Source organism: Pistacia vera, unplaced genomic scaffold (genome assembly GCF_008641045.1).
Source record: "Pistacia vera cultivar Batoury unplaced genomic scaffold, PisVer_v2 Contig122, whole genome shotgun sequence".
NCBI lineage: Eukaryota > Viridiplantae > Streptophyta > Magnoliopsida > Sapindales > Anacardiaceae > Pistacia > Pistacia vera.
The window spans coordinates 389,571-403,661 of record NW_022195271.1 but is presented as its reverse complement, the minus strand read 5'-3'; the positions used below and the strand labels follow the sequence as shown (position 1 = coordinate 403,661).

The window sequence follows — 14,091 nt, the reverse complement described above, 5'->3', positions numbered from 1 at the left end:
GGTCAAATAAATCAGTCAGGATCCAATGGAAATGATACCCAGATGGTCCTACAAGTGAAATTTTCAACTATTTCACGGCTGTCAAAATCTTTCTATGCGTTACTTGCATCGCACCAGTGAAATTTTCAACTTTGAAACTTGCAGAGATGACTTTGTTCTTGTTGCAAAACCACTCCTACAAGCGTCCTCCATTTGACTTCATCATTTTCTTTCTCCTGTCTTGAATTTTCATTCCCTGTTTCAGTTAAGTGTAAAGAGCAAAGACAACCTGCTAATCGTATACCCAATTTAGAGCCATTGAAGAAGCTATGGATTGCTTGATGTACAAGGCAGCAAGAGAGGGAAACGTTGAGTTTTTGAAGCAGTTCATCCAAGGTAGTGACAATAATCTCCTCTTGCCGACACATCGGGAGAACAATATAGTTCACATAGCTGCAAAGCTGGGACATGAAACTTTTGTTCGTGAGGCTCTCCAAGCATCTCCATTCCTCGCAAGCCATAAAAACTCAAAGGGTGACACTCCACTCCATGTTGCAGCTAGGGCTGGCCACGCTGGTGTGGTGAAACTTCTACTTAGTACTAGAAGTAGTTTATTCAGAGTTGATTCGATTGAAACTCCAGGAACTACAGTTTTGAGAGAAATGGAAGTGGGAGAGACTGGAGCTCCCAAGCTTTGGAGGACGAGGAATATGGTTCAAAGCACAGCTTTGCATNCAAACAAATCCGAAATTGTTGTAATTTAAGTCGTACTATCTAATAAAAGTAAGCAAAGTAAAATGAAAGGGATGAAAGTGATAGTTGAGTGTTATGGTATTGATATTACTAAAGCCCCTCAAATTTTTTGGATTAATCACAAATGAATTGGGATGGGGGGTATTTATAGCCAGACCCCCCACTTTTCACCGTCTCATATTAAGGCGGCGGATGGCCACCAATTTTCTGGATTTGCTAGAATATAAAGTACCATGGATACTTAATTTAGTTCCACTTGATAACAAGAGTGTTGCTCTTCCAGAGTCTTCGATTATGTTTGCAAATCCTGATATGGTATTTATTTTAACTTCAGTAAAGATTAAACCTGAGAAGTATTTTCTATCCCGAAGGATGGTGTGCGTTGTTGCACTGTCTACTATATAAATGTCTCCACCATTATCGAATATCGATGTCTCAGTTTCAAAGTCCATCCTTAAAAAAAAATTACATTAGTAAGGATGTTTACAGAACTTCATCTTCATGATATGAAACTTCAAGTCCCTTTTTTGTCTTTGTTTTACAAACTTCATGTTTGTAATTAATATTAAGAATTATAAGTTCTAAAATGATATTTATTTATGAAACTTCAAGTTCATTTATCAAATATAAGATGGAAACACAATTACTAATATTGGTTATCGAAAATATAATAAAAGCAGATCCAGCTATAAAAGTTGTATTCAAGAAGAATAAACAGATCCGACCATAAAAACGGTATTCAACAATAATAAATAGATCCGACCAGAGAAGTGAAATTTAACAATAATAAATAAATCCGACTATAGAGGCGGAGTTTGAAAATAATAAATAAATCCAGTCATAAATGTGGAAACAAAGATTAAAGAACACATATAAGATTGAAATACTTACATTAAGTTGGGTGCAACATTACACTAATAACGTGTTATAATTTAAGTGGTACTATCTAATAATTAACTCAAGAAAAGATAAAAGTAAGCAAAATAAAATGAAAGGGATGAAAGTGAGAAAGTTGAGTGTTATGTAATTGATATTACTAAAGGCCCTTAAATTTTTTGGACTGATCACGAATGAGTTGGGATAGAGGCAGGGGGTATTGAATGCCACATCCCCACTTTTCACAGCCAGAAATTTGAATAATTGAATCACTCGTGCAACACCCAGATTGAACCTAGAATCTGCACCACACCACTCAACTCATTTTCTTTCACTGTGATGTGGCCGTTAACACAGCAAGCAATTGCACGCCTACCAACATCCATGGAACCTGTCGAAACTACCACTAGCTCCACCACTCCAGGAAAGAAAAATAAAACCCTTAAATTCTCGGTTTGGATTCAGATAAGGACATGTTGAATCAAGTTTAGGAGAAAAGGCTATGGGGTGGGATTGAGGAAGGCAATGTTTATTGCCCGGAATGGGTTAGGCTGCGCGGCGCGAGGTTGTGGAGCTGCGCTGGGTGCCCGGGTGCAGGCGAGGGAAAGGCGCGTAAGAGAGGGCTTGTTTTACGTTTAACCTTTTTCAGTTTCTGTTAAATGTTATTAATGTAATTCAAAAATTTAGTTTAAATATAGGAAGAGACAAAAAGGCGCTTACATCGTTTGGTATAAGGTGACGACAGAATGCTGACAGGGGCCACAACCACAAGTAACTAAAAACTTCTTGTGGACGCAAGGGATTTAGGCCAAATTTAGGGAGGAAATGTTGTTTTCTAATTTATGCACAAAATGGGTCGATATGGCCTTTTCAGGCCAAATCCATCACAGATCTAGCTAAAAAATATCAGATCTACGGTCAGATATGATCGTCGGTGGTCGCAAAAGGCTAGATTAATGGCCAAATATACGATCATTTCTTTGGCCGTTACAGATCGACGAATTATCGGTTAGTTTTGGTAGTTTCTATGTCATTGTGACAGATTCTGGCAACCATCAACAGTAGTTGTCAGAATCTGACAACTATGAGTGGTTGAGAGTGTTTTTATTAATTTTTAAACTTTTTTTTAGGAGTGTTTAATTAAATTAATAAACTTAAAAGGTCTAAAAAATATTAAAAAATAAAATAGTATTTCCCAAATAATTAAACAAACAGATATTTTGGGAATAGAGTATGAAAAAATAAAACAGACCCACCTGATGTTTTCTAGTTGATGCACAAAACGAGTTGATAAAAGAGATTAATTGTGGGGGTTTTCTTGCTTACCCAATAATGTAAAACAAAGAAAAAAAATGCGTATACGACTTTAGAAATTTAGACTGTGACAGCTCAGTTGTAATATCACAATCGATATTTCAAGTTTTTTTTTTTTTTCAATGTAACATTTATCATCATAGTTATAATATGAAATATTATTTAATGTCAAGATAAACAAACAACGAAAAAGAAGGTTCTATAACACCAAATTATATATTACAAAAAGAAAAAACTAGAATTGGTTTATGCTTGAAGTTTGTTTCGGATTTGAAAGATTGCATTGTAGAATTCGATAGAGTCAACGTCTAGAAAACTATGAAAGCAAGATTCCATTCCTAATTACAAGAACATTGTCAAATAATTTAGCTATAAAACTTGACCCGAAGGTTAACGTGGGATTGGGAAACTCTTCTGACTATGCCATCATTCATCTGCATTATTAAGATACGTTAATATTTAATCAACTTAATTCACCTATAATCGTTAATGCATGTGATGATTTTGTTGCCTCCCTCTTCAACTTAAATACCTAGCCTGCAGTCTGTCTGAAACTTGTGTGTTTTCGTAGCAAGAGTCAGTGAAAATCATAGCAGAATCTCAACGGTTCAGTAAATAAACAAGTGGGTGGATCATGAATGATTTTTGTCATCTTAATTATGTTATTGACTTGACATGGTTAAAGGAACCAGCCACGAAGGTGATGGATCAACCTTTGTTTATGTATGAAGATCTAGCACAAAATCTGAAACTAATTATGTTTCTCAAAGTCTGAAACATATTAAATTTGATAATGTGTACGTTTTAGTTGATTAGCTTTTATGAAATTCAAGCAACGGTTACGGTTTGTGCATCATTGGGATCTGTATTCTAATAGCTTTCACTTTGTTGAAAAATGAGAGAGAGACAGATTGAGGTGACGCTGATATTGCAACCACCAAGACCACAATTTTTTACAAGGCGTTTAGGAAGACCAAATAACCTTACAAATCAGTTTCTTTAGAGTCACAAAATGAATTGTTCAAAACAATTAGATAAACACATATCACAAATTGTTAACCTCTTACATTATTCAAAGAGCAGCAATAGTTGGATTCACCTGTCAATAGCTTAAAAAAGAGAGTGAAAATTAAGAGGCAACAACTATAACCTATGAGGCCATTTTAAAGCAAATACCTTGAGATCAAATAACTTTGTTAAGGTGTTGAAAGAGCATAGGTTTGAACCAGGATGGTTCATGCTTTTTTATTTTTTATTTTTTAGCCAGGCGTAAGTAGGTAGAGATGTTGAAATAACTTAGTCTTTTTTTAATAATTTAATCCTGGGTGAATGTCAATATTCAATTGTAAGATGATTATGACAAAGAAATTAATTAAGAACAATATTGACTAATTGGCACATCTGTTACTCCTTTCTCTGTCAATCGCATGTAATCAGTTTGACATATGTATTATTTCATAGCTTAAAACAATTGACTTGTTTAGTATGATTCAGACTGTAATCAAGTTCAATAGACATAGTTATTATCTCAGTTTGTGTCTATCCAATGGGCATGCGATGGACAAAGTTTTTCTTGCGTAAGAAAGAGGTTATCTAAAATATTTAGGTAAATTCAAAATATATGACGACACTTTATTGGATAAATAGATTGATAACGTGATACACGAAGAAATCAAATCAAAGGCACCCAGAAAAAAAAAAAAAAAAAGACTTGGAAGTGACCTGGAGAAAAAGTATGCAGTACAATGTTCATTATCAACCAATTCAAGTTTCAGGGTTCATTCTCGAAATCTTGGAATCTGAAAAACAAAATCTTTGAAATTGTGTGGCAGTTTTATTCTCAACTGCAACTTGAATTTATTAAAGAGGCAAACATATGCTTTTAATACTCAATAAGTATGTTATGCTATGGCAGCATGAAACAGGGACATGGAAAACATAATGAAATCAATCTATCACACCTACAAGAAAAGGGATTGGCCAAGCCTTATATACATTAATGGACTAAATCTTCTTAATGACATACCAAATCCTTGTACCAAATATATAAATAATCAGTCATCCTCCTAACAAGCGTTAGCGTTAAATTGGGGATTAACTTTGATTAAATATAGTTTTTACTTACCATGACTTTATAATAATTGAAGATCCAAGGTATATGCTTTGCTTGATAACTTATCGTTTAGTCAATGACCTTATGGAAATGGGAATAATTCTAAGCAAAATCTTTGCTTTAAAGCCAATAAGGGCTCCTTAATGCATATGAAAGGACGATTAAAATATATTTGATTGGAGACATTGCATATTTTAATTTCTCATTCAACAATAAGCATCAATTATTTTATTGATGAAATACCAATGATCAATGTAATGCAATAGAATACTACTTAATTTGGTGCTATAAAGGCTGTGCGTAAGTTGTCCGTGGGAATTGGGACATGGAAATACACATAGTTTTGAGAAGGATGAGAAGGAAGAAGAATCCTTTTTCACCTTCAACAATGTACTTGAGATTGACAAGAAACAAGGTAGAGGAAGATCGAGCTCGAAAAGGGTATGTCCCGGTGCTCGTTGGTAAAGAGGGGATGATGGAAAGAATCTTGTTACCAACGAAGCTGATTGATCATCCATATGTAGTTTCCTTACTGGAGCTGTCTGCTAAAGAATATGGATACGAGCAACAAGGATTGCTGCAAATTCCGTATGATGCTGATTGCTTCAAAAGGGTTATTGAGAGTATATCCAAGGAGAAACAATCTTGATTCTTGACAAGTGTATATTTAGTATTTACATGATCAAACTAAGTTAGCTTTGCAGTTTGGATTCATAATAGAAGATGCTTCTTTTAATAAACTTAAACACTACATATTAGCTCACTTCCAATTTATTATCTGTTTTATATATCACAGATTATTTTTTGCTAGCCTATATCTATAGTTTTCCTTAGTTAAATTTCATTCTTAAGGTACCAATCCCCTTGATTGGGGTCAATATTTAGAAGTTGCTTGTTGTAGTTGAGGTCTTGTGATATTTACGCAGTGTGTAGATCAAGATAAACTGGGTATATGGTTGTATATATGTCCAGGTACAATAACTTTTCTTATCTTTACATTTTACTTATCCCTAGAATGGCTTTTGCAAACAAAACTTTTGCTCAAGCCATCTCGTGTTGGAGGTATTGACAATGAATGATGAACAATGAATCATCCCTGGATTCTGGGGATACTTTTGCTCAGTAGTGGGCTTCCATTTGCAGATGAAACAAGGCCAATCAGATAAGAGGTGCATGCTTGTGTTTCACCTGAAAATGCCAATAAAGTGAGATTCCAAAAACTTCACCTTTTACTTTTTTTTTTTTTTTTTCTTTTATGCCGAGAGATTACTCTATCCACATACAAACAATAAATCCTGAACCAAAGGATGCTACTGGGTTCTGGATAAGTAGAACTTTTTTCATCTTTTTTCCAAACTTTATATGAACTTCCATGGTCCCCATTTGTGTTTACATCTACATTAGGTACATGTCATAGTCAAGATTACTGTAACCTCAGCAACTTATCCTCATCACATATGGTAAATAATATGCCTATTTAAACCATAACCTGTTAAAACTTCATACAAATCCATAACATATAATTCTATCCTGTATTGGGTTCTCCAAACTTCTTTATTTTTTATGGCCTTGGCTTCATCAGAGAGCTCAAACAATCTCAAAGCCACCCATGATGACATTGTGGAACTGGAAATTACAGAGGTAGATGAAGCCCTCCTCAGGAATTTACTGGAGGAGTCGATGAATGAAGACATGAGAGAAGATGCAGCTTACTGTCTGGACGTGAATAATGAGCGAGAGTTGGAGCGGTTCAGTGACTTGGATTGGAATGATATGATGGATGTTGCAGTTCCAGCATTGCCAATGGATGAAAATACGATGGTATGGTACATAGATGAGATGGTTGGAATGATTGATTTTGCTTGTAATGGAGATTTATTGGAATTTTACAGTGGGGACTTGTCTGATGAAACAAATTACTGTGTCTTGTGGCAGGAATAGCTAATATTGTACCAAGTTAACCTCATCTAAGCAATTGCTTTTCAGTATTGATGGTGTTTGGGGAGTTTACTTGGTCGTGGTTTGCAATTTATTTTAATGCTAATTGCTAAAGTAATAGGTGGCAATATTTGTAACCAAAAACAAAAACAAGTAAATAAAGGTCGAGGGTTTTGGAAGTTAAATAAATGATGACTGAACAATCTAGGACAGCTTTATGGAAGTGTTTGCTTAGCTAATTCTAATTTGTTCTGCTTGCATTCCTTTTCTAGCAACGAATTTATGGTCAATTCTTGGACCCCTTTGATGTATATATTCAATATTCTCTGATAGTTTCAACCAAACAAACCTAACAGAGCCGGCTTTCCTGAAAACTGAAACATGCATTAAGATTTTTAAATAGAAAATGCCGCATCACAAATTCTTTTAAAATGACACAAATGGTGTAGCTTTCTAGTTTTGTGCACAATAATGGAGAACTGCTCAATTAGTCGAAAGATGCAATAGATTCAAATAATGTGTTACATTGATATACCTCATCCTACAGATAAAAATATCCCATTTGCAACAGAATGGGCACGAAACAAATACAAATACTTGGCATTTAGCCCTGTGGCCATATTCGTGTACAAAGCTCTTCTTACACTACAAAAAATAGCAGTAAAATTTGTTTCTTTGAGTGAATAATTTGATGCTGGTTCATTATCTACCAACTAATTCTTTCACGTTTCACAAAGCTGGAAAGCGCCAGAATCAAGAATCTTTGGAGCCAACAATAAACTTGGCTATGAAAAATCCAATTGTATTAAGTGGAGATGACGGATCAAACCTCTGAACAAGTTCTTCCTCGCCAGGTCTTAACCACTCCCTGTGGAGTAAGTGTTGAAACCAATTACTGACAATTATGCTAACAAACAGACACACCTCCTCGCCATAAAAATTAAATAAAATTAACAGGTTAACAAAAGAAACAACCAAATGATTAAGATTAAACATACAGAACTAATCAATAAAATATTGTCCTTACACCATATCAAAGAAAAAAAATTCAAAACTGGGAAAAAAATTAGCACAAACATTTTGGGGAAAAGATGATAGATTTTCCATTCCTATATTGCGTATCCCATTTTAATCCCAAATAATGAAGCTGCTTTTGAAATTCGCATAAATAGAAAAAAAGTTAACAAAAATTCATAATACAAATGCTGGTGGCAACATAGATAATTCCCCATAATCTTAGTTTCAACCAAAGATGTGAAACTGTATTTTGTGGCAAAATAGATATTTTACATTATCGTGATCTATATGACCAACACCGAGCCACTTGAGTGTTTACAGACATAAACGTGAATACTTAAGAGCATAAACAATGGCACGAGACTGGGGCAGAAGTACTTACTCAACATATCCATCAGGAAATTCACAACCACCAACAAGGCCAGGTCCTCCAATTCTAGGATGCTGAAATATATTGACGAAAATAATAACATCATCGACAACAATGTTAACCAATTGAAGAATTTAAAAAATTAAATTAAATCAGGGTTTAGAAGCAATATGAAAATGTACCTGTGGTGCTAATGAGAGGAATTTATATGTATCCAAAGCATATCGAACCAATGCTTCATTCTCACCAGGGTTAATTGTACATCTAGCAAAAGAAAAACCCATAAATTTATTTATTTAAAAAATTAAAAGTTTTTTCACCTCCACAGTTGCCATTGCCAGAAAATGACAGCCAGTCGCCAGGATCCGGTGACCGGAAATTTCACCAGCCTACTTTGATGATGATTTTGGTATTAAAATAATCTTCTCTGAATGGTCTATTTAACCATACAATTTTCTAAAGCAATTGATGCGGCGTTTTTCCGGATCTGACGGAGAAACTTCGGGTCCAAACTTTCTCCATCAGATCCCCGTCAACCACTATTTTCATTGCTATCGAAAGTTACAAATATGCATAAATAATTAAAATATGATCATTATGATACCAGTATCATTATCTAACCATGCCGGCGAATATCCCGGTGACCGGATTCCGGCAAACGGTGGACGGCTTTATACCCTTTAATATTTTAAATAATTAATTATACTAACTTACAATTAAAATTAATCGTTAATAATATTTATATAAAATTAATGGTTAGTACACATGGTACTGAAAATCGATGAGAAGACAAAGCAGGGTACTAACGTCGAATACACAATGACTCCACCGGGGCGAACTAATTGAACAGCCTGGTCAAACATTCTCCTCTGATACTTCCCATGGTTTCTTAATGAAACAATTGTTTCCTGGAAGAGAAAACAAATTTAATCAATTTCCCCTGTTATCTTTTATTATGCATATAAAGGCGAAATACAAATTAGTAAAGGCACAGACTTCAATACTCTTTAAATTAAATAGCAGACGTAAGGCATTAATACGAAACAATCTCTTTACCCTTATTTATCTTCTTAATATGGCATAAATCAGGGAAGAAATTCGTAAAATGAATATCAACTAGACAGTCCTACCTCTCCAGCAAATAGTCGAGGTCTGAGACCAAGAGCAGAGCAGGGAGCATCAAGAAGAACTCGATCAAAGCTGTTAGGAAAAAATCCTTTTGAATTCTCAACCCTACCACCAAGGGACTGATTTCTTCCAGGCCCATTCCGCATTTTTTGCTTATTCTTCCTGATGTCAGCTTTGCTAATGTAAGTTCTCTCATTCCCTTTTTCATTGCTAACTAAAATATTGAAAATTAGAGATGAATTTGTAATTGTCAAGCAAGCCGCATTTTGTCATGCACAAAGCAAGTATGAAAGAGGAAACAATTGCAATCACCACTTAAATACAAATAAAACAATTCAATTGAGTAGATTTCAAAACTCTGACGCATATTCAATATTTTGACAACCATGCAACCTTGAGCAGAACAACCTTTAAATCACAGCTTACACCAGTCACCAGAGGGGAGTATAAAACATTTAACTAGATGGGCCAGTTCAAAATAATCTAAATACTAGTTTCTTACAGGACATACAAAAGAAAGCAAAACTTGTCATGCACCATTTAATGCTCTCTTTCGCTTTTAGAACATGCATGATCAAAGTATGAACAGAATCTACCTACCATTTTCTGTGCACGTCATAACAGCAGTCAACCCTTCTGTGGCAGTAGATGGTACTCTCTCTTCATGCAATCTTGTGTCATCGGAACCTTGAATACTTTCACAAACATTATCCTTGCTGCAGTACTTAGTAGATATATCATTGGATTCATTTCTTCGGCAAACAGCTTTTAGTGCATCTAGCTTGTATGTAGTTATACAATTCAAGCCCATTTCAGCAGCCAATTTCTGAACATCCATCACCTATACATAAGAGAGGAAGCAAATGTCTAAACTCTCCAGATAGAAATTTAACATGAGGAGGAAAATCATAACTAACGATTTCCAATTTTATAATAGAATGAATGTTCATCATGGCAATGAGTTAAGGAGGAAATGTTAATATTGAAGCATTATAAGCTGCCTTCAGTGATATTTATAATAGCTCAAATGCACCCAGAAATAGAAGAAAAGTATACTTCAAAGAAACCAGCCTTAACAGTTAAACCTCTAGAGGAAAATTTGCTGTGTACAAATCAGTAATAGAATTAACGGTCTTATCTTCCAAAAGATGAGCAGCTGGCTCCATCATCTATGGGGAGTCTCTGTTCTATGGTCAAATTTCACTAGCAGCATATATAGTCAACAGTAAACTACTATAGATACTCAAAAATTCTGGCGGAAAAACTAATAGTTGCTTCATCATATACCCAATACAGAATCAAAAGCTTCTCACAACTCTTCAGGTAAGATATAAAGAGTTGTGCCACCTTTTACATAATCTAGTACAATTGGTTCAATGTGCCCAGAAAATAAGTAATGCAGGACTCTTATGAGAAGTAGTGCATCACATTTCAACTTCAAAATTTTATCAGTGTACCTTATTATGGGATCTATCAACTGCAACAACCTCTCCTTCATCCCTCATAAGGATAGCGATTGCAGTTGTTTTTCCTCCAGGTGCTGCACACATGTCTAATATCCGTTCACCTTTTTGAGGGTCTAAGGCAAATGGAAAAGTAAAAATAATAAAGATGTCATCCAAAGAAAATATCTTTTCAGACATGAACATTAAGCGAGAGACTAAATACAGCAACCCAAAATAATCACTTCAGATAATTATGATGCTATGATGTACCTAGGGCATGAGCAGTGACAATACTTGGCAGGTTTTGGAGAAATATTTCCCCCTCAAGCACATCTGGGAACCAAAACAGAAAGGGTAAGAGCTCTTCAAACTTCGAAAAAGCATACCAAAAACTATAAACATGTACCACATAAAAGTAATTTCAATATCAAAAAGAAATAAAGGGACCTACAAGCATATACCATATCAAAGATGCAGCAGTTAAAGCATGAAATTCAAGTAATATAGCTAAACACTTTCTCAGTAGGTGGACATTCCAACCAAACTACCTTCTCAGTCAATCAAAATTAGCCAAATCAAAATTATTACTTCAGAATCCGCTCAGAATATATTTATTCACGGATACATTGAGGTGTATCATGGATCCTCAGTCTAAACATTTGATGCAAGCAATTAGACCCTAAAAGGAAAAAAAAAAAAAAAATCAATTTCTCTAATTCCAAGGCCCAAAATAACCTAAGAAAAAAAATGGGTTTTATCTATTACAGATAAAATATAGGACAAATTAGAATTACAGTAACACATAACTTACAAGGAGAAACCAGAAAACTACAAATGATCATTAGGAATAGGAACGATATATTTCGCTAAGAAAATGCAAATGTGACAACACCATTTTCTTGTGTTGAGAACTATTAAAAACATAAATATAAACATAACACCATTCTTTTCTATAAAAGCTACCACTAAATATTTTCTGTCATATCATATTCCAAGAGTGCAAAATAATGTATATACTGTTTGGTAATATACCATAAAATGAAGGCAGTTTAAATATTCGATTATTCATGTCAACAGCAATTCCTTCTGTAACACGGAAGATCCCAGCCCTTGACATCATTGTTGTTCCTTGGCCAATATACAAGCCACCACGTTTAGAATAATAGGGATCTACAAAGTTGTAACAAGAAGTTGTCAACCTCTTGATAATGGAGAATTTTTTCACAAGTCACAAGGTTATATGAGAAGAAAAGGACACAAAAAGCAAACAAAAACAGAAGATTTATTGTTCCAGTAATAAAAGAGTACATTTTGACTGACAAGTTTAAGCAACAATTACACATCTCGTTACAAAAATTAAAGCTATTTCTAATCTATCAATACGATTTAAAAGAACAAAGGCTGTCAACAAATTATTATTTATATGCCAATTCAGCAAAAGATTCACCAATTTTGTTGGATTTGGCATTGAATTCCTAATAAGTTTTTTATTTCCGAATAATTAAAGACCAAAAAAAAAAAAAAAAATTGGCAAAGAAGTCAAATTTGAGCAACAAATAAGCTTCTTGCCTGTTTCTAATCCATGCATAACGGTCCCGCGTGTAACGCCAAGTCCCCATTTACCATCGACCCCAGGTTGCTCAATGGCAACTGAAACTGCAACTATATCTCCTTTCTCGACATGAGCGCTGCAAGCCATCACACCAGGAACGTATATCTACAGGCAAATTAACTTGGATAATATGAATCATTTTATAGTAAAAAATAAATTCCTGGTCAACGAAATGAATGCTTTAGACCCATAACAAATTGACAATAGCCCTTAGATACTTTCTTTTTTTCATTTAAGAATTATGCAACTCCTATAAACCTGCTACTCCCCAAAGTCCCAAAACACAAAGAACCCTTAGTATTAAAAGTTAGCATCAAATGAGACTATGAGAGGGAAAGGGAAAAAGAACAAAAACTAGAAAACTATCCAAACCTGAGCTCCCCGAAGAACTGCTTCTGCACACTTCCTACTTACAATCACCTCCTTTGGAGGTTTTCCAGGTGCATAACCATAATCAATAGTATGTGGTCCTGAACCTTTAACAAATACAACATATTCTAACCCAGGAACCAAACACTTAGAGATGGTTCTATCCTGTAAGCTTTCCTTCATGGCCCTTGCCATGTCTTCATTTTGTCCCAGCACCACCTTGCCACATGCATCAGAATTCTGATTTACGTTACTTTCTTTTACAGAGTGTTTAAGCTTCTGGGCAATATCAGAATCAACAGTGGCATCAGTTTTGTGTGAATCTACGCAATCAGCAGCCTTTTTAAACCCTGAATCCTGCATGATTGTCAGTAGCTTCTCAATGACAGCATCACTTGTTGACTTGAGTGTGTTCACACGAACACAAGAGTAACAAGACGGATGCCTAATTATAACATGAAACAAAAGAATCAATGAGAATAAACCCAAAAAACAAAACCATGTTATTTTAACTCCTAATGTATGTATTTTGAGTAAAAGCCTTTCCTGAAAATTCTGTATCAAAAAAATCACCTATCAAATGCTTCTCCAAACATAATTGTATCCTAAAAGTCATTTTTGTTAGCTGAATATATATATATATATATGTATGTATGTATGTATGTATGCTTTATTAATATCTTATTTAATCTTCATTGTCCTAACTTGGAAATGAACAATTTAACTAGTACCAGAAATGCCAAAACCAAGCTTCAACCAAGGAAGAATTAAATGCAAGTCTTGACAAACAGTTGATCAAAGCAACAAAAGTTTCTAGTGAACCAAATAGTTATGTTGATGCGTAATTTAAAAATAAAGTGTTGAGAGAGTGAAAACCAAGTAACCTACGTTAGGGCTTTAGAGATGCGGGAGAAATGTTGAACTCCATATGCCTTGATGAAGTAGTCTTCCACTTGAGGATTCCATCGCAACACCGGATTGAAAGAGTAACGCTCTGAGGGATCCATCTGTAGAATAAATTACTGAAAACAATTAATTTTCAACAACTACGTCTTGATTATCTGTATAGACAGATTATAGAGGGGGGAAGATATAGCTAAACCTTGTAGTGAGTAGGGTTTTGGAGAGTGGCGAAATTTGTGCGAAAGGTTTTGAGCAGAGTGTGACAGTCCCTCGC

The 14,091-nt window shown here is 34.8% G+C and overlaps 2 protein-coding genes across 2 annotated transcripts; one reads left to right on the top strand and one right to left on the bottom strand.

Moving 5' to 3' along the window:
• Positions 1 to 5,360: 5,360 nt before the first annotated feature.
• On the top strand, positions 5,361 to 5,684 carry LOC116114790 (auxin-responsive protein SAUR71-like). The gene has a single exon (XM_031400936.1). The coding sequence runs from the start codon at positions 5,361 to 5,363 to the stop codon at positions 5,682 to 5,684; it is 324 nt and encodes a 107-aa protein (XP_031256796.1).
• Positions 5,685 to 7,458: 1,774 nt separating this feature from the next.
• On the bottom strand, positions 7,459 to 14,091 carry LOC116115140 (putative methyltransferase NSUN6). Its single transcript, XM_031401297.1, has 13 exons — positions 14,017 to 14,091; positions 13,803 to 13,921; positions 12,918 to 13,359; positions 12,503 to 12,650; positions 11,966 to 12,103; positions 11,204 to 11,266; positions 10,946 to 11,067; positions 10,089 to 10,329; positions 9,491 to 9,702; positions 9,168 to 9,268; positions 8,543 to 8,624; positions 8,373 to 8,434; positions 7,459 to 7,841 (listed from the first exon to the last, which is right to left on the bottom strand). Exons 2-13 carry the CDS (start codon positions 13,919 to 13,921, stop codon positions 7,727 to 7,729), a joined length of 1,845 nt encoding a protein of 614 aa, XP_031257157.1. The 5' UTR covers positions 14,017 to 14,091; the 3' UTR covers positions 7,459 to 7,726.

Coding starts and splice junctions, on each gene's coding strand:
- LOC116115140 (XM_031401297.1), bottom strand. CDS start 13,921: ATGGATCCCTCAGAGCGTTACTCTTTCAATCCGGTGTTGCGATGGAAT. Junction 9,269..9,490: donor CTCGACTATTTGCTGGAGAG/GTAGGACTGTCT, acceptor TTTCTCTTCCAG/GAAACAATTGTTTCATTAAG. Junction 8,625..9,167: donor GGAGTCATTGTGTATTCGAC/GTTAGTACCCTG, acceptor TTCTTTTGCTAG/ATGTACAATTAACCCTGGTG.
- LOC116114790 (XM_031400936.1), top strand. CDS start 5,361: ATGGAAATACACATAGTTTTGAGAAGGATGAGAAGGAAGAAGAATCCT.